The sequence below is a fragment of the Triturus cristatus genome, chromosome 5_2 (assembly GCF_964204655.1).
Source record: "Triturus cristatus chromosome 5_2, aTriCri1.1, whole genome shotgun sequence".
In the NCBI taxonomy this organism is placed as follows: Eukaryota; Metazoa; Chordata; class Amphibia; order Caudata; family Salamandridae; genus Triturus; species Triturus cristatus.
The window spans coordinates 1,070,294,937-1,070,316,291 of record NC_140588.1 but is presented as its reverse complement, the minus strand read 5'-3'; the positions used below and the strand labels follow the sequence as shown (position 1 = coordinate 1,070,316,291).

General features: G+C 48.3%; 1 protein-coding gene across 5 annotated transcripts in view; it reads right to left on the bottom strand.

The window, feature by feature from the left end:
- GDPD2 (glycerophosphodiester phosphodiesterase domain containing 2) overlaps nucleotides 1–21,355 on the bottom strand; it is a 423,676-nt gene that overhangs the window by 204,469 nt on the left and 197,852 nt on the right. For all 5 annotated transcript variants that reach the window (XM_085608385.1, XM_085608381.1, XM_085608386.1 and 2 more), the window contains exon 2: nucleotides 15,545–15,696. In XM_085608385.1, the coding sequence (XP_085464511.1) occupies nucleotides 15,545–15,643 (99 nt within the window). In that variant the 5' untranslated portion in view covers nucleotides 15,644–15,696. The remainder of the gene's footprint in view (nucleotides 1–15,544; nucleotides 15,697–21,355) is intronic.

Sequence of the window (21,355 nt, the reverse complement as noted above, 5' to 3'; positions counted from 1 at the left end):
TGCCTTAATAAGGATCGACCATAGCATTGTCCTTCATGCACCCTCCTTACGGACAGCCCTGATGGACCACACGCTGGTAAAGGCCTCTTCTGCTACTAGAAGCCCTACGCCAACCTTTCCGTATGCTGGTCCCACCTATTTATGGCATGAACTCTTGTAATATCCACCCTCAGGAATCCTCGATGAGCTCCTCAATTTTACAAGAAAATATGTGTCCAAAAGCGTTAGATCAAGAGGACAAGCTTCTTCAGAGCAAACTGCAAATACCCGACCTGCAATCTATCGGGACCCTCTCTTCTTGAGGAGGAACTTAAGATGTTGTTTGCTCACTTCTGTTACTGTAGGCATCTGTCATCCGAGCAAGTTGTACTTAATTTCCTCGTCGCCAAGAAGCTATCGTGGGACTACCTGCTCAGCTCCAACCTCAGTATGTACTGGATGCAGCTGGGCTCAATCTTCTCTTCTTTACTCTTAGCACATACATGGAACACATGCACACATGTCTGCAAGATGCAAATCCCTTCCTTCATCCCACCCAACAAAGACCTAAGATGCATTTCCTCAACTTAGTGAAGATGGACCACCTTTGAAGGTGGATGCTTCAATATCATCTCCGAACTCCAACTCTGCCTTAGTTCATCAGACGTCTCTGAACTGTATGAAATCCATTAAAGTAATATTCAACATTTAAACAGTTATTCACCGGAGCCCATTCAGGTGCATCGCCATCCAACAAGAGACAAGTCAATCCTGTAAAAACGCATCCTGCCCACAGTGTGGTCAACAATGCCGGAATACCACTGGTCCAGGTCACTCGTCCGAGGAATCCTGGTTTGGGGAAATCAACTGCCCCAGTCATCAACACTTAAGACAGTCTCTGAGATTCTGTCCCATGCCTTTGCAAGGTCCATCACCCTCGAGAATAGTATATTACATACCACCACATACAAGAAAGGTACGGACTGTAACAGCCTTCTTAGTTTCAAGAGCTACCACCCCAAAGCTTTGGAGAGAACCTACCCTACGGTCAATTCCTGAGAATCAGACGCAATTGCAGCAAAATACAAGATTTTGAACTTCAAGCCAACCACCTGGCAGACAACCTTGCTCAGAGACACTACCCAGGACAGGTGATCAGAAGAGCTAGAAAACGGGCCAGGAACAACACACGTGAAGGTCTTCTGGAAACTAGGGAACCCAAAACTAATGGTCTCATCACCTGTGTCACGACCTTCACCCCCCTATCAAACCAAATCAAAAAAATAATCAACCGGAACTGGAGGATCCTCAATAGTGATAGTCTGGATATTCCGACCCCCCGGGTTTGCCTTCAAAAGGACGTAAAACCTAGATGACCAGTTAATCAACACACAACCACGAGCTCAAAAGATGACCAAAGAAACCAGCCTGTGGGACCTCCCAGCTGTCACAGGACACTATCCTTGTGGCACATGTGGGGCATGTTCCTCTACGCGACACACAATATTCTTACAACTGGGAAACTTGAAATGGGAACAACGCAAACACACTAATTGCAATACAACGAACTGTGTATATCTCATCACATGCCCGTGCACTCTCCAGTACATTGGGATGACGACCAGAGCCATCAAGAAAAGGATCAGCGAACATAAGAGCACAGTGCGACGAGCACGCTCAGCTACCAAATTGACTAACCACTTCTTGGAAAAAGGCCACCCATGTGAAGCCATCCAGTGGACCATCCTAGAGGCCAATCCGTGCTGGAACAGAGACTCTCTATTTAGACGCGAACAACGTTGGATCCACCACCTCCACACTGAAACACAGGGCCTGAACGATGAAATCCCGTGGTCAGAACTGTAGAGTCCTCCATCATCCTTCATATGTGGGCCTTTTGAAAAACAACTTTCCTGATATAACTGCCTGATCTTGTCGTTCCTTTAGACCACTATTGACATTATTGCAGGCTGACCCTGCTGCTGGTGAACCTCTCTCCTACACCCCAGTACTAAGAGATGTGTGCATTCGCGTACTACCTCCAACCCACATTACCAGGGATGTGAACAGCAATACTTGCGCCCCCTACCATGTCACCTCTATTTCTACCTCCATGCCTCAGTATTTGAGTGAGGAGACATTGGGGCACACCTGTAACAATATTACAGGCAGCGTTACTTGAGCCTTTAACAAACCCACATATACTCACTCCATACTGGATACACAGTAAACTCATTTGTCCCGCTTACCACACATTAGCAGAGGAGGCACTTGCCTGTACATGCTCGTTATATTATTTTTTCGGGCGTTATTATTATGTTTTATCTTTGTGCACATTTTCCAGCCAGGCCATAAGTGCACTAGAGTGCTGAACTACTTCCGCCCATTATTAGCTCCCCCTTTCTCCACGCTACGCATGCGCACTACCAGCACGATTCACTAGACATATGCGCGCATGAGCATTCGTACGGGGCCAGCTACACGCATGCGCACTCCTCTCCCTGCTGACGAAGCATGACACGCCCTTCCGGAAATAGGAACCTCCCCACACGCCCCTTTTTCAACACTTTAAGGACAGCCAGATCCCCACTTCACTCTACCTACGAGCTGGCGTCTGGATGGGGTAGGTTTCTAGAGCCGACACCCAAGCAAACCGTGAGTACCCCTCGAGTCCTATCTGCTGACTGCAGCCACTTTGGAAGTAAGTCTCAACCATGATTGCTATTTACTGTACCGCTAACGTTGTGCTTTGCACACGCCTCTCCTTTCTCTCCCACCCCTCCAATGGGGCCGATCATTGCACTGCCATTGACCGTACACCTGCAGCCCAAGAAGGTGTGGGCACCCAACCCCGCTAAACTCATGGAATAACTTTTTCTCCACTTTTAGGTAAGCGCCAACACAACGCTCCAACCCCGCTATTTTCCGACTGGGGGAGTCTGGGGCCCTCTCCTGTCTCTGCGCACTTAGGATCATTACCTGCCGTACTTGGTGGTGACCTGCTGTCTCAGCATCGGCTGAAGGGTACATGGGTTGGCACGCCTATTGAACTCACTCGGACTTCTCGAGTTGAGTTCGATGGCGCCCTCCCTTTGATGTCCCTGCCTGGTGCGGACACTGGACACACCATTCATGGAGGAAACGGAACTAACCTGATGAGTTTCATGTCTCACCTCCTGTTTGGACCAACTGTCTCATGGTTACGTGTTCAGGATGTTAATATACATACCCTCTACATGAACTACCATGAGCGGTATATCTGTTTTTAAACTCTCCTCTTCTTTGTTTTGTTCTTTTTCTCCCACTGTTCTAGATCGCGATTAAAGGGGGCATAACTTACTTAAGAGCCACTCACAATTGGTGTAGGAGGCGATTTCACTTACACCCTTTTGGATCTGTGAGAGGGCTAATGGTACCCCACTCACACTAATACGTTCGTGCAGCCACCTCACATCACCCTCACCTCCGGTCCTGATGAAACGCCAAGGATCCTCCTGACCTCCCCAGGCGTGAAACATGTTGACCATAATTTAGTTACCTGGACACATTGCGTCGCTATTGGTAACTGTTAACCTACGGGTTTTTTAGTTTACCAAGGGTACCTCTTTATTAAAAATTACCTTCTTTTTTGGAAACCCTTAGGTAATTTTAACTTACACTGCACGCACTACCCTCACCTCTCACATGGTACTTAGATCCACACACCCATCGGCAGTTCTCTAAAAGATCTCCGCTAAAGAGACCCTTCGGGGGACCCGTAGGGCATTGCACCGCCGGCCCAACGAGGAGCAACCGCCCGATGATGAAGCATGACATCCTTCGGGATGTGTGAGGGCTACAAGATAATTTGTGCCTCTTCCCACCCTAATCACTAAGTCCCTGACCTAGTATCTCCTTCTGTTTCACCTCTTACCTTTGTTTAAGTGTAGGTTGCCTTTCGACAACACTCACTACGGAACAGTGCCTCATTTTGATTACCCCTTTGCAAGGTCAGGACCATGCTGCCCGATGAGGCTCCCACCTCAGACACCATCCATGGGGGGTGGCTTGCAGGAGATTTCCAGGCCATGGACAGCTGTCTTCTAGCAAGTACCAATGCCAGGTCTCTGAAACGGTAAACGGCGTTTACTTAGCAGGCGTTACTTCGCATGCCGTTACTACGCGGACGTTAGTACGCACGCGTTGTTACTTGGAAAACCTTTACTACGCAAGTCGGAACAGCGACTTGCGTTAGGGGGGGGGAAGGGGTTGGATTTAAAATCCAACACCTTCCCTAGTGTCCGCATAGACTGGAGTTGGAATAGTAAATTATACTATTCTAACATCCAGCACCCCCTACTGTAATTCGTTGTTCCGAATTGCGTAGGAAAGGAATGCGAACTAAAAACGCGGTCGTACTAATTACCGCGTAGTAATGGCATGCGTACTAAACGCATGCGAAGTAACGTCATATATTCCTCTGAAACTGGTGGAGATGAATCTACCCTTGGGCCTCGGGTACAATCCCAGAGAGCAGACTGCCGGGGATACCTTCAGTGACCTGTCAGTGGCTGTGTTGATCAGGTGCAGGGCAGCCTCCCAGTAGGGTGCAAGTGTTGGACAGTCCCACACCATGTGGTGGAACGCAGCGTCTTCCAGTTAGCAGCAGGTGCAGGTTGCGTGGGTCACCAGGAATGTAAGGTTAATACCCTTGGGATCAGAAACACTATGAAAACAGAAGAACTGAATCAGCTTAAAGCGAGCGTTCCGGGAGACCCGAGGAGCAGAGGACAGCACATTAGACCAGTCAGATTCAGTCAGTGACCGGTCTATGTCAGTCCCCCACTGGTCGTGGAGGGCTCCCAAGTCACCCTAAGCCATGGCGAGGAACGCCCTGTAGAAAAATAGGACCACGCAAGTGCATTTAGAAGTGATGCACACTAGCTTTAGATCCTTGTGTTCCAATGGTTCCAGATCTCCACTGCGCCAAGAGAAGCGTATGGCTATTGTGACAACACAATATAGCGGATAATGGTGCAGCGAAAGCTCACATTCCTCAGCCAAGTCCTGGAAAGTTCTCAGACTCCCATTGGCATAGCACTATTCAAGAGCATCCGTACCATGACAGCTCCGGTCATACAGCCCAGTACAGTCACACTGATGAGGTAGGTGCAACAGAACCTCTAGTGGAAACAGGAGTTTCGACTGCGTGCGTTGAAGGGCACGGGCCCATGTGAACCTCAGGGTGGCTAGTAACGGGTGCTCCAGACTACTAGGCTGCAAAGAGCACAAGGACCAGAAGGTTAGGTCGCTAAGAGACGAATCTGGCATGGAGAGCCAGTCCACCCCAGCGCAGGTCCTTCCTGTAAGTCGCCCATTTGAGCTGTGCCACCAGATGATAAACCTCAAGCTCCTGGACAACCATTCCGCCTTTGTCGCTAGGTAACCACATCTTGGCCAGCAAAATTCGATGACGCGCTGATCCCCAAAGGAGTTAGATCAGTTGGTTATCTGCCTCTCAAAACAAAGATCTGGGAAGTAGGTCAGGTACTGTGGAGAAATAAAAGAAGTGCCGTAGGAGGGAGATCATCTTAGCCATTGCTATCCGTCCCATTACCGATAAAGGCAGTGATAACCAAAACTGCACCGCCTGGCGCAATGAGGCCAGTGCAGCTCTCACAGTGTCCTTAAATAGAGCAGCTTCAGAATGATAGACCTGGACGCCAAGGTATCGAAACCTAACTGGTTCCCAATGAAAAGTATGACCGCGTGCGTGAGGGAATCTCGTGATACCCACCCATTCGACTTGCACCAATTCACTCCTAGTACCGATAGTGCATCAAAGGTTCCCAGTGCTTCATGTGTATCCTCCAAGTCTGAGAGCTCACTGTGTACGTATAGTAGCAAGTCATCAGCATAGAGGGAAACATATAATGGAGCGCCACCAACAAGCAGTCCTCTGTAATGGGTACCCATGCGTAGTGTGAGCGCCAGGGGTTCCATTGTGATGCCGAACAAGACTGGGGACAACGGGCACAGCTGCCGGGTGCTCTTCTTCACTGTACAGGGCTCAGAGATTACCAAACCAGCTTTGAGCCTGGCTAGCAGGTCTGTGTATATGTGTCCAGCAAATAAAACCCCCACCTAGTCCCATACCCACCAGCACCGCATACAGGAAATCCCACCACAAGGAATCGAAGGCCTTCTCAATATCAATAGAGATTGCAAGGGTCTTTGGGGAGTCTGCGAGAGGGGCCAGAAGCACCCGCACCGATTGGTGGATGTTAGGGAATGTATAGCGTTGTGCTATGAAGCCCGACTGAGCACAATGACTGAGGGTGCCAACGGGAGGCAGCAGCATGTTGACCAGAATCTTGCTCAGTAGCTTATAACAGACGGTAAGACTAGACCGAGTTCTACAGGACATGGCGTTATCACTGGGCTGGTCACGTTTCAAGAGAGGCACTAGCAAATCCTACCTTAGCAGAGGGAGGCGTCTAGTAGTCTTCCGGCATTGTACAATTTTGTAAGTGTGTTCTTTGCGCCAGTTCTGAGACCACCGTTTCTACATTGTGAACCCTGTCAGACATTTTTCTGTGGTCGTCCCTCAACAGGCCGAAGTCCACTACCAAAGAGTCATATTATGTTCCGGCACCTCTCTTGTGGAGCTCATAGCCACTAGAATAGCATCCTAGAGGCCACCCCTGCCGCAGGCCGGGGTGCAGAGGGATCCTCACACGGTTTATATGTGTGGCCCATTGTGGTGGCATAAACGGTGGAGGAGAGTCCAACTAATGGGTCTACAGGGAATGCTGGAACGACAACGGCTAAGGACCCTGTCAGGTCCTCGTCCAAAACCATTCTCCCGCCAGGTGGGTGCATGCCACAGTGGCCGGGGATAAACAGTGAGGGATAGCGTGGGCCACCCCATCGCCAGAAGCAGCCACCAGAAATGAAATGCAGAAGCCAGCCATCGGTTAGTGAGGGGTTCCAGGTCCTAAGCTGTTGGAATGATAGAGTGAGGTCAGTGGTGTGAGACTCCCCTCAGTGGCACCTCCAGTTCCTCCTCCAGCCACCTTACGCGGGCTCATATTCCCCTGTAGTCTCCAAATAACAAGGGCAGCTGAGGCACTCCATAGAGAGTCAACACCTGTTGTGCGCAGGCTCTGAAGCAGAGGCAACAGGAATGGGCAAAATAGCGGTCTGGGGGTCCCGGGTCTTCTCCCTGGGAGGTGCAGGGGTACCCCTACTGACCAGTAGAATCCCCTTCTAGCCACTCAGCGGAGCAGGCCCATCCAGTGCGATAGTCATCGCGATGTCAAGTGAGGCATGGCCCAAACAGTCTGGGGGCACGTGGCAGCAGCACCCATAGTTCCCAGAAAGTCAATTAAGAGCCTGCCTGCCGGGCGTGGTGCCCCTCAAAACTGCAGGATCCGTGCCAGCTGTCCAATGCGGCCGACAGGGCATCCTAGATGAAAGCAGAGCTGCAGATGCCGCGGAGGGTGATGAGAAATAGGCAAAATAGTCGAGGGAGGAGGCGCTGTGTCAGAAGTGGCACCCCCAAGGGTCAAGGGATCCGCTGAAGCCTGCCGCGAGCTGCATGAAGAGCGGGCATGGTCTTTCGCTATGCAGCAGCCGCCATCTTGTGTGCTTCTTTCAGCCACAGCAGCTCCACAGAACAAAACAGCGGCCGCTGCACTGAAGCTTCAGAGCAGAGACGAGACCCCAGCAGTGCAACCCCTAGTCACCCTGCGAGCCCCCACTTGGGGCGAGGTAGAGGCAGGTGAAGAAAAGCAGCAACGGGCCCCAGCGAGCAGAGGAGCTCCGGCAGTAGGCTCCTCCCGCACGGCGGTATAGCACCCTTCCATCATCCAATATCTCAAGCTTACCTGTCGAACAGGTATAAATGTAATGGGTTCATTGCGTTCTATCACCTCAGGAAAGACCTGCTGTGCTGCCTCCTCGCTCTACACCAAACTGCTGAGAACATTGCGATGGCCTGCTCTGGGCGAGCCGACATACCTGTACATCTCTACTTCCTCTTGTCTCTGCCAGCAGAAGCGAGAGCCGAGCCCAGTTCACCACAATGCTACCGATGCCAAAAGACAAAATGTGGTGAAAAGACCACCCACTCCCGGCCGGCAGAATGCTAACTCCATGATGGCCACGCTTGTGATCCCTTGTGGACAACTACAGAAACACGAATAAAGCTTTAACGTCATAACTCTCAGGAGGCAATACCATCTGGCCACTATCAGAACAATGATGATGGATTAAACCCAGATCAGTTGACAGGGGGTGAGTGCTTGCAATGTTCAACACTCCGTCCATCATCCCCTTTGGTTTTGCTTTGTTCACCCTAAGTTGGCAGGGTATGCCCAGAAGTGGGTCCCTTGCTCACTTTGCCATTGGATTCAAGCTAGCTTGGCTGATGACGGATGATTAGCCAGAAACCGGTCCTAGGAAGCTTGTTTCCGGTCCAGGGAAGACATGGCTTGGCAGTTCGGGCTGGACTGTTCCCATGCGGCACAGGGTCAGACTGATTTGCATATGGTCATGTGTGAACTGGGGTGGCGGAGTGAGCTAAAGAATGATGATGGATTCAACCCACATCAGTTGACTGGGGGTGAGTGCTTGCAATGTTCAACACTCCGTCCATCATCCTCTTTGGTTTTCCCACTATCAGCACAACCAGAGGGCTCAACAATCGTTCAAGCGCCACCACAGCACCCAGAATGTACAATACCTACCAACCCTCACCACCAACAGAACAAGCATTGGCATAGCCAATAGGTCTCGTGCTTTGGCTGTATGAGCGCGGGAGCTGAATCGGTCTTCAGTGTCTGCATCAGAGATATGTAATGAAAAAAACACATCAGGAACATGACGCTTTCCTTTGCAGCCGATCTGTCAAACGCTTTTAGACACAGCACTGCACCATGAAGGTATGAAAGAGTTGTGGGAGTCACCGCGTGGTGGCCATATTCCATCAAAAGAATCTCTGATAAAACACCACTGGTTAGGGGTCATGTCCAATGACATCCAAAATGCTGGGAGTTCCACTTTGTCGCCGGAGTTTTTTGATTTCAAGTCTTCTTGTACTTTTGTGCATTTTTGGGACTATCACTGTGCCACTGGACAGGAAGTTGTGCTTCCAATTTAGAGCGGGAGCATTACAAGGGGAATCTTTTACATCCCCATGCCAAACAAACTTTTACCGAACAACTGATTGCGAGGCAAGTGGTGCTGTGTTCAAAGACATTCTTCATAAGTCTACCATTTTAAAATAAATCCTCTCTTAGGATGTGAGGCGGGACCTGGGGTTACAGTAACTACACTTGATAGCAGCAATTGTAAGGCCTAGTTCTAAAAGTACATCTAATGACAATCAAACAGCAGCGGGTTCTATTTTCCCATGAATTGCAAAAGATATCCTGTCTTCTAAGCGTGAAAGCCTGACACCACCAAGCAAGCCTCAGCCATATTTTAGAATCCCTGTGGATGCGTTTCACCGTGGGCCACTGAGAACGAGGCCCCCGCTTCTCGCCGCGTGATATGCCTCTTTTATTTAGTTTTATATAGCGGGAACTCGATCCATTATAAAAGGACACATTCATTTTTTGTATACACAGGGAGATTACGCGATTTGCCCAGAATCACAGGACGTACAGCCGATGCCGAGACTCGAATCTTGTTCCCCACCTCCAAAGTCGGCAGCTCTGGCCGGTAGTCCACATCCTCAAGGAAATCTGGCGATCGCCAAACAGGCTAGTGCCCCCGAAGGGTCGGTAGAGATGGGAAGTTAATCAGGACATTAAAGTCTGGCAACTGACTGATCTATCATCCCATCAGCCGCTCCTTTAGACACCAAACTCGCCTATTATCTGATCTCATAACAAATGGACAGACATACGAGTAGTGAGGTATGTAGAACACTGCTGGCAACTAATGACACACAGGCTACACACAAACTGAGTTAAATAACCACTCTGTCTCAACCAGACAGGCCTGCCGACATCAAAGATGTCTGCCACAAACTACAGGTCACTGGAAGACTGGCGCAGTCCACTCTACAGGTCTCAAATAGTCACATACTGTGCACTGATATCCCCGAATGACAAAAAGAATGATAAAGCAGCCCATCGTGCAATCTATTCAACTGACATATCATAAGGCAAATTATGTAAAGGAGCACTACCGCAGGCCATCCCGGCACATCTGTGACACCCCCGCATTCTATCAACTCCTGGGACACGGCCCCTCTGCAGACCCATGAGATTACAGCGTGGAAGACCCCCTGCTACAGAAAACACAGGACATCACCCGGCAACATCGAAGGGTCACCACCAGCATAATAAAAGGGGCCTTCTCGGCGAATCAGAGCTGCCAGCCTAATAACGCAATAAAAATGTGTGTCTAATCTCACACTTCCTCGTCGCCCCATAACACTTACTGCATAGGATTAAAGCGGGGACAACAGTCTTGCAATATTCCCTCTCCCCCGGTATAGCGTGCCATCCTCGTGGACAATCCCTAAAGCACCCCACTGACAGGTAACAAAAGCATTGGCATAGCCAATAGGTCTCGCCTTTGGGACCTTATAAGTGTTTAGTTATCCAGCACAATATACTTGGTGCAACAACATCAACTGTTGCATGGCTAAACACTTATAAGAACCCAAAGGCGAGACCTATTGGCTATGCCAATGCTTGTTAAATGGGGATTCTACATGAAAGGGCGGGACATGTGGCGCTCAGATTAGGAAAGCACTGAGGCCCTGGCAGTAAGCGCTATACAAAAGGCAGCCTCACAACAATAACAATATGTACTGGATGTGTACATGTCATTGTGGCGATTCCCCAAAATGGGCCAACCGTATAGAAATCAAATTAGACTATGTTCTAGATATTATCCCTAAAAAGCAAATTTAAGTTGCTAAAGGGGTTCCGTAGTTCATACTTTTAGTTGGACCTGCGCATCCGATAGTCTACATTTCTAGATGCAAAAGTTTTCAGGGCATGCGTGTGTTTATTTACAAAGCAGTCTACAAATATGATGCGGACCTTTGTGAAATATACATTTCCAGCCAAGACGAAGAGCAAGAGTGCATACACAAGAACGTGCGTTACTTTGACATCCTTTACGTTTTCAAGATACAATGACGTTTAAGAGGGCTCGTGCACAGCACCCATTGGGTGACACGGACTGTAGTAAAACAAGTAGACTCCTTGTAGGTACTTCATGTCCTTACTGCTATTGTTTCATTGGCTTTCATGAATTCAGACAGTCCCGTTAACCTTAGCTTCAGGCAGAAAATTGGGAGAAGAAAGTGAAAATTGAAAAGAGGGAAAGTCTGGCTAAAACGAGTGGGAGAAAAAAGAGGTAAAGAGGGAGAGAAACAAGAGATAAGAAAGGAGGGACGGTGTGTAAAATATGGGCTGGAATGAAAGGAAGAACTGAAGACAAGAGAACAAAAAAAGATGAGCGGCAGGAGTGAAAGTACAGCAAGAGGAGGAGAATGGAAAAGCAAAAATGAAGATATGGGAGAGGGAAAGTGAGAAGGGTAGAGAAGGGACAGTGGAGGGAAAAAACGTGTGAGCTCAAGCGTGGAGAAAGGGGAGAACAAGAAATAGGGACACGAATAATAATAAAGAGGAAGGGCGAACATGAAGCTTGCAAGAAATAAGGTAGTGGAGATGAAGAATGGGAGATAAGAAAGCGAGCAAAGTGATTTGATACAAAGGGAAGAGCGGCTGAAGATTGTGATTGTATTTGCAAAGCGTGTACTACCACTGACGAAGCGATGTGTGAGAGGGAAACGTAAAAGAGTCAGAGAGATATGTGAGGAAAGAAAAGAGTGGGACGAGGTGGGCAAGAAGAAAGAATGAAACATGGAAGGGTGGGAGAGACGGGGAGCACGAAAAGAGGTGGGCGAGTGAGAGTTATGAAAGAGAATAAAACGAGGAGTGACGAGAAAGCTGCGAAAGGAAGGAAAATGATAGACGGAGAGAAAGGGAGACAGACAAAGGCTAAGATACAGAGAAGAGGGAGAAAATTAGGTGAGTGGAGAACAGGAAGGATGAAAGGAGAAACAAGCCCGGGAGTGGTGCGTGCACACTTGTGCCCGCCGCTGGAGAAAAACCATTGCGACCAGCGCTGACCACCATTGCGCCATCTGTTTCCAAATAACGCAAATGCGGTAATTGGAAACAGATGGCATTAACGCTCGCTCCCGAGCACCCTAGGCCAGGGAACAATGAAGGCGGGACTATCACTCGCCTTGGACCAATTGCGTGCTGTCTTTCTTAGAAAGACGCATGCAAAGGCCAATAGCGGGTGATAAAAAAAAAAACCGCACGCACGTGTGTTTAGAATTTAAAAGCCCTTACTAAAGGCTTGCTGAGCAGCTCATGCGCGCTGGCTCGGGCGAGACCTAAAAATGACAGCAAGCAAATACTCTGCAGTACAGCCTAATGACTACCACAACAGTAATGTGCAACAGCGGGTCATCACCAAAAAGTACCCAAACTGTGAGGCAGCCCACCATCTACACAGCACCTAGAGTCAGTACAACACCTACTGATCTCCAAGATAGCATCCAGAATGTGGAGCGGCCTGCTAGGCAGTATCAAAGCACCCCATTCTGTAACAACCCATCAAATCATGGTGGTGTGCAACAGGCTACCATCAAGAGAGCACCCAGGATGCCCAAAAACTACTGATCATCACCGCAAAACCCTCATGCAGCCTAATCACCACAGCACTTACACCACAGAACAGCCAAGCAACCATCACAGCCACCAGAATGCAACAACTGGCCATCACCAATAAAACCAACGTAACCAAGATGGTGAGACTGCCTACTACAATCACAGCACCCACGGTGTGCAGCACCTACTGCATCCATAGTGACGCAGCTCTCTAGATATCACTCAAGCAACACACCTTCCACCAACCTACCATCACCCCAGTACTCTGGCAGCACAACAGACGGCACCTGAGCATTGGTATCAATAACAAACTAGCTAATGCCACACAGGGTTACTGGAAACAAGACGTATCAAGTAAAGTTAAAGAAAGGATGAGTTCTGGATAAATGTAAGATTACGAGACGCCTCCATGTCCCAAGGACAGAAAACTCCAGCATTGGCCTTTGCTTTACTGCCATTCTCATCTGCTCAGTCTAATGCGTTGGTCCATTAATGGGAGTCAGAACTACAACTACCAGAATGCATTTGGTTGGGGGGGGAAGCTCAGGGTAGGATCAATGCATCATGTGGGACATTGAGTCATCTGGCAACCTTACAAAGCGTTAGTACAACCAGATGTAAAATTTTAATTTAGAAATCCCGGAAACCCTGTATGTGCCAAACTATAAACACTCATTAGCACCGACAATCACCATTATCCACTTCAATCTACATTTTCACTATGAATATGGAACCAAAAGCACAGTTCAGGAAATCAGGGACGTCAGTTAAGCAGCTAACACATGAATGAGTGCCTCTGAACACCATCTTTACGTCCGAGCAGCCTTCGCTACTATCCTTCTGGCCAACTGCTCAAAGGTGGTCCTGCCAATCAGACCGCTGACGGGTCACTGGTGGATGCCCCTGGCACTCGAGCCCTCTTTGCCATCCACATTTTCTGTATCATCCCTAATCAGGGCCTTGGCCACCATTACTGTGACAACAACTCAGACAGACGAAGAGACTCCAACTCAATCCAAATGCAAGCTCTGGATCGCGGGTGCTCCTCAGAAGCACCATGGATGGTCAGAAGGTTCCTGAATCTACAAATCTGCTGATGAAAGTCGCTGGTGCCAAGTTTGAACCAAAGTACCAGTCCATGCACTATATTCACCAAACCTCCCAACCGGAGACCAGCCATCACAACAAGTCAAACCTCTCGAACCTCCAGATTGGATCTGTATTCAGCTCCTCCTAGAACTATCTTCATCTCCTGCAAAGTCAGATTCTATTCATCCCCAAGAAGATAAACTGTTAGTAGAGGGAGGTGCCATGAACTCCCAGTTGGACCACTCACACTTGTTGGACCACTCACACTTGTTGGACCACTCACACTTGTTCTACCACAACTGCCAACCTGTCCATCTTGAAATCTCCTATAAGAATCCCACCAAACTGGCTTGGAAGGGCAGTGAAGACCCCTACAGCTACAGGGAGGCCCCGTCCCTTGAATTTACACTTCACCTTTGAGACCCTCTGCTTCACCAATAACAGTCACATAATTCTTGCAAAAACATAATTTTTGGGGAGCACGCGCTAGGATTAATACAATCATTCAGAACTTTAAAAAGCACTTTAGAAGAGTTGCCAACTTTGCCAATTTGATTTGTAATATGAATTTTTCGAGCAGTTTTAATATATTTCTATGGTACATCGTGAGAGCAGTTCTATAGGCGTCCATATCACTAAGATAGTTCGTCTTGCGCCAGAGTCTTTCAAGTTTTTTACAGGAGGATTTTTCTTTCCACAGTTCGGTGGTGTCCAAAGAGCATGGGTTTGATACCCAATTTTTGCACAGGTTTTGGCAGGAGCAACTCTGTCAAGAGCAGAGTTTAATGTGCGTCGGTGGTCAGCTGCCGCTTGATCAACTTCTGAGGCCTCAGGAGCTAATGAGAATTGAGATTAATTGGAGGATTTGGGAGTGACCCTGCCCAGGTCTGACAGCGCCACTAGTGCTCAGACAGCAAGCCTAACCAATGAAAAAAAAGTCTTATGTCTCTGAAGGCTCCATCTGCTCAACCAATAGAAATCTACTGTCTTCCAGAGTCCTCTGCAGCTCAAGCGGTAGATCACACTTTCAATTTCAAGCACATCGACTGAAGAGCACTCCGGGTGCCCTCAACTGTGAGGCGATCCCACAGGACCTCCAGGAAGGGACTGAACGTTCTCCTCCTGCGCGCGACCCCCACAGGACCTCCAAAAAGGGACTGAAAGTTCTCCTCCTGCGTGGGACCTCCCCCCCTCCCAACCACAAGACCTCCAGGAAGGGACTGAATGTTCTATACATACACACACACACACAAGCGCCTTCCCCCACACAGGACCTCCAGGAAGGGACTGAACGTTCTCCTCCTACATGTGACCCCACAGGACCTCCAGGAAGGGACTGAACGTTCTCCTCCTACGTGCGACCCCACAGGACGGGACTGAACGTTCTATACATATACACACACACACACACACACGCACGCACCTTCCCACCCCACACAGGACCTCCAGGAAGGGACTGAACGTTCTCCTCCTACATGCGACCCCACAGGACCTCATGGAAGGGACTGAACGTTCTCCTCCTACGTGCGACCCCACAGGACCTCCAGGAAGGGACTGAACGTTCTCCTCCTACGCAGGACCTCCAGGTAGGGACTGTCCGATCTCCTCCTACGCGCGACCCCACAGGGCCTCCAGAAAGGGAATGGTCGTTCTCCTCCTACGCGCTACCACCATATCCTCAGGGAGAAGCTCATGGAGACTGTTAGTTCAGGGTGTGGGGTAATACAAGTAACCCGTTACATACAACAGATACAGGAGTCCTCTCAGGATGGAGTCCACACTCCTACCTTGTTGGTTTTCTGCTTCTCTTTGCTGTCCTTCCATTGGCAGTTGTGGAAGCCGCGGAAGCAGGTGATGCAGAGCTGACGGCACCCGCAGCTAACCATGGTGTAACCTCGTCACTCCGGCCGCAGCACTTTGAAAAGACTTCCGAGGGTCCCTGTCGAGAAAGAAAACATTAAAGTTGAGAGGACTGCTGCACCCCACAGCAAATCAGCCAAGACCAGAGCAGTGCTAGAGTATGAAGAGGCAGAGTTACATTGAGAGGTATTTATTGCATACAAGGGCCATCAGCCCCTCCTCACCTGCCCCTGTGGATACCTTCTCAACACCCCACACTCTACTTAGGCCTTCAGCTCCATCTATATCTGTACAATTCTTGTTGTTGCATATATAGTAAAAGGAAAGATAAATAAATGAATGTATCAAAATTAGTGATTTATCTGCAGACCCATCATGGTGGCACCAGCCGATACTGAATAAGTGATATCTTCTCATTTCGATAGAGTTAACTTCATATTGTTCATTAACTTAGAAGGGTCAATCTGGACTCTTCAGTATCCATCGGCGCGCCTCATGCCAGGATAGCGTGTCTTCATCCAACTCTTTAGCAGACTGGATCAGGCTCAGGTGGCCACGCCCACATCCCCCTTTAGATCTTCAATATACACATGAACCAGTGCGTGCTGGGAGGTAGGGGGAGGAGTTGAAGGTGCCTAGATGTCTTGAATGGCATACGTTAGATGGACAGACTTTTAAGGTGTTAACCTTTAAGTAGATGGGCGACTGCTAAGTGCCCGGCGCTGAGGGCACTGGCGGTGAAATTGAGGAATCTTCATTGTGCTCTGCAATTACTGAAACAAAACAACCCAGGGAGGAATTTAACTTAGACAGACCTCTTTGTCATCAGAGCAAAGTTCAGACACCTGCAGTGCTTCTCTTGGATGGTCAGAGCAGATGGCTCCCTGGGACGGTCGATCATGATGAGTGGGCCCAAGAGGGGGTTATATGCCCCAACCCAACCCACCCGATAGGACCTGCTCAAATAGAGATACTGAGCGGCTCTGCCCAGCAGGAGCACAGCAACTCAGTCCATGGGAAGAAACTGACCACCCCACTTTTCTGATCTTGTGACAGGGAGGACCACTCGATCTGCCCCGATTATCCCCGCGTGATCCAATGGATCGCGACTGGAAGGATCTCAGGTCAGGTTCTAATACTGTGCATTGCACACCGCCACTTGTGCTTGAGAAGTGGAGGGATTTAGGCCTTTTACAAATTATGTACCAGACACAGAGGAATGACCTGAAAAGAATACCTAACATTTGGTGAAACTGTGTACAACTTCCTTCCCAGGATTTTTGTTCTGCAGCAAATTCTCGCTAAGCTGACAAGGGAAATTGCAAAACAGTCTTTTTTCTCTTAAACTGTGGCTTGAGGGAGAGGTCAAGGGAGTTTTGACATGAAAACGATAGGAGGGGCTAAAATAGTATAAAATCCTTTGTCTTATTCTTGCTACCCGGATCTTGCCCTACCTGCCGTGACCGATACATCAGGACCAGGCTTTATTCCAGGCCTCAGCACGGCCGACCATATACGGCAGATCCTAAACATTCCGATGGATGATGCCTGAACAGTAGTGATGGCAGTCGATATCGAAAAAGCCTTCGACAGTCTGGGCTGGCAGTACCTTTATAGAGAGACGGCGATAATACAACTGGGGAGTGGACTTGTGTGCTGAACTAAAGTCCTGTACTCAAGCCCCACTGACCGTGACAAACAGGTGGCCTGATCTCACAGGTGTGTACAGTGGGACGAGGAACACTGCAGGGATGCCCACTGTCGCCACTGCTGTTCGCCCTAGCCGTGGAACCTTCGGCTGCCAATGCGTGGTCCGGCATATATTATGAAGGCCGAGTGGTGCGGGGCATGGACCCCCACATCGCCCTGTATGCAGAGGATATTCTGTTATTCCTAACGGTTGCTAGCTAGATTCAGCAAGTCCTGTTGGATCGCTCCGGAGAGTTGTCAGGGCTGCGCATTCATTGGCAAAAACCTAGCCTGCTTCATGTTGGTGGCAATCCGGAACCGGCCCGTGCTAAAATGGTGGTCCTACCGAGATTTCTCGATTACTTCTCAGCACTGCCACTGATTATCCCTAAGAGTACAGCCCGAGATATCGATACTCTGCCAATTGAATTGATACGGGGCAAGGGCAGGCGACGGGTGGTGCTGTCCAAACTTCAGCTCCCCATTACAGAGGGCGGCTTAGCAGCCCCAGATTGAGACATTATTTCGCAGCCCAGCTGCAACGCTTCGACAAATGGGCAAATGCACGGAGAAATAAAGGGTGATAAATGTCGCATCCCTCCCCTCTAATCAGGGGTTACCCAACTGCTGTTAAACCCCAAGCACACTAAACTGGTGAGCCACAGAACACTGGCAGGTGTTCAGTAACAGATCAGAGCCCCATGGGCGATCAAAAGGCATATATATGGGCTACGATACAAAAATGTGCTTATGCGATGTGTGTTAAACAAATGACAAAAAATCAGGCTTGGTGTAATTTTTAAAACTGATACAAGACTAGTATAGGACAGAAACAAGTCCAGTGCTTAATTTGAGCCAGTGGTTTCCAGTTCTCGGCATCAGCACTCAATTGTAAACACCGGCACTCATGACAGTCTGCCACATTGTGGCACTGTTGGTCTAATTAGAGATGAGCAAAACAACAGTTGTTTATTAATCCAATATATTGTTTTTGAAATGACCAATATCTGCCGCCCAAGCCATTTGTATAGCTTTGGGGGCCTGGAATCGTCTGAACTGTCACAATTGGAGGGGTGTGATGGTTAGAAGCAGTATTTGATTCGGTCATTGGCAGCGCTGGCGGGGGCAATAGGTGGCGCAAGCTCCAGTGGGCTCCTAACAGGGGCCCTGGCACTTCTATTTATCCAAATCAAGCAGAAGAAAAGGGAGTGTGTATGCATGTATGTATGTAGAAGGGTGGCTGTGAAACTAGAAAACTCACATTTTAAATCTGGCTCTTCCATTACCCCCCTCCCCACCCCCCTGTTTGACCCTGGCCATCTCGTATCATCAGCCCCAGCTTTCTAATCTTCCAAAACTTTGGAAGCATTTTGAAAAAAGCTAGAAGCCTGCATTAAGTGCAAGTCTATATTTAAATAAATCGATGTATGTGTAAAAACTTTAAACCTGAAACATTTAAGAGTGAATCATATACGAGTAGAACGATTATACTAGGTGCAGAGAGAAGGACAGCAGGTCGGCGAACATTACCCCTTCATGTCTGTTTATTTACACAGCGTTTATTAACATTTAGATGCTGTGGGGATATTTTCAATTTATGGGAGATACCTGGGGGAGGAGTACCTTCCAAAACCCCTTTCTAAAGATAAAACAACACTACCTCTTTTTTAGGCTGTTTTTCAAAGTAAAACTCCTCCTGGACCCAAAAGATTAAACATTCTCTGTGGCTATACTGGCAAATCAGAAAACATGCTCACAAATCCATCCCTCCATCCTCACTGAAAAAAACAAAGGTTAAAGTGTGGTTATAGTTAGGTGAATGCCTGTGACAACATTAATGTTTTGAACTAAAACAAAATACAGAAATTCACTTGTTAACAGAGCTAACCGGAGCTTATGACCCCACATTCCATCAATGGAGGAACCACTGAGTGCTCGTGACGCACATCTGTGCACGTGATGCCATGCATGATGTCATGGATGACGCAAGTAATCTGTGATGTGACAGCCTCTGCAAGGTCCCGAATCCACTGTGCTCGCCATGTGCAGTGGCCTCCGGATGAATGTCACGACCTTGAGAGACATCCTGAACCCAGTTATTCTCGTCATTTTTAACCAGCAAAGGTAGCTTTAAAATGAGCCTTATTTTTGGTGTTATGTATGTTTGAATACATTTTTCTGGTTTAATTTTAGCAGATCATGGTAAAAAAATGCAAAAAAAGACCCCAAACTTTGACTTTTGATTCAATAAAGCAGTTTCTGATGATGGACGGGTGTTAACAAAACTGAGTTTCGTGGTTGAGCGACAGGAGATGCAGCCGCGGGAGTCACCGGAATGGCATGAGCTTGAGAAGATGCCCCTGTGGGAAGGAAGTGACCAGCCTGATGGCAGCAGCTGGGCTTCGGCTCCCCAGAAACAAGCTGTTTTAAAGAGTAGCCGTATGCAATACGGTCTGTACATGCCACTGTTAATTGTTTTATAGCGCTTGGCGCTTGCGTGCTATGTTACTGTTTGCGGTCATAACTCTGGCCCAGAAGGGTGTAGAAATATTGACATTTCACTGTGTATTTTAGCTTTATGTGTAGCATAGTTTTCAATTTGTTTATTAAAAGTACTTTTCTGTTGTAAAGTAAAGCACTAGTAGTGAACAACCTCAGTTGATGTAACAGGAGTCCAGTAGCCCATGACGGCCCTTTTGCCCCTGGAAACCAACCACCACCTCCTTATGGAAATCTGCAATAAGCACAGTTGTCTCTGATCTCACCACAAAGCGTTTAACTCACTGAGGCATCATTGGAAATGGCGGACTTGCAGAGAGGCAGTGAATGCACAGACCTGCCTCCTCCTCGAAGAGCTGGGGACTAAATCTGTTGGTTCCTTGGACAGACGCAGGGGCACTGCGCCCGCAAAGGCCAACCTGGAGACCACGTTGGATTAGTGGGTCAAGGGCAGTTAGAACTGGGTGGTTCTTATAGGTTGTTATATAACGATTTATATTGCAATTTTGTCTTCTCTAACGCTATGAACAACAGGTGTTACTATCACCCAATTCAACAGTACTCAGGTGAACTGCTTGGGAAGAATGGAAGGCGGAGTGGGCCTAGCCAGGATGCTCTGAACCCGTAACCCGCACATCACCACAGCTCAGCTGCAGCATTTATCTAGCTAGCCATCCTTTGCGAGGTCAAACGATACAAGACCTTGTGGGGAACCTGGCAAGAACATGGTTTGTACGCTGATCATCCTTTATCCAGAATAACTTTACTCCAGTCTGGACCCAGGCAAGAGGAAAAAAGATGGAATGAGGTCAGAGATATTTACACAACAGGAAGCGAAAAGGCAAATCAAACTGGAAGGGTGGACACTGCAACCACAAGAGAACGAGCACCTGTTCCGTAACCCTCTAGTGCCAGAGAAGGAGGATATTGTTTCTTTCCTATTTTTACAGCAAAGTATATTTATAGCATTCCATGTAGTTGAATAAGTAGGAGTGCTTGTGCTCAAGCACAGACTTCCATTCAATCAGTTTCTGTGCAACTATCTGTGAAAGAACCAAAGATGAGCAAAAATCTTTATAAGGCAGGGGTGAAAAGTGTTGGGCTATTCTCCACCTCCCAACTTTGGCACTAACAGATTATGGCTGAGAATGGACAACAGTTGTGACCTCCATGGGAACAACAGTGGCATCCGCATGCGCCAACCTATTCTGCTTTTGGATGGGTCCTAACAAAACATCTTTTAAACCATGTCAATGAAGCAGATCCTCATTAGACCTTTAGGGCCTGTAGAGAAAGACACTCCGCCTTTATATTAGCACAGTGGCCAACAGGACAGTCAATATCAAAGCATAAACTATGGAAGTTAAAGAAAGCATACAAACTACAGCCAATTTTGTGAATAAACTAGAATGAGTGAGTGGTTGCAAATATAAAGAAAAGAATGTAGGGGCGGGTCTTCTTGGGCTTTGCAACCAGTTTATCTTCGTGAGATGGTCTTACACGGAAACTCCATCTCCAGGCACATTGTCTATAAAAGGTCCAAATGTAAT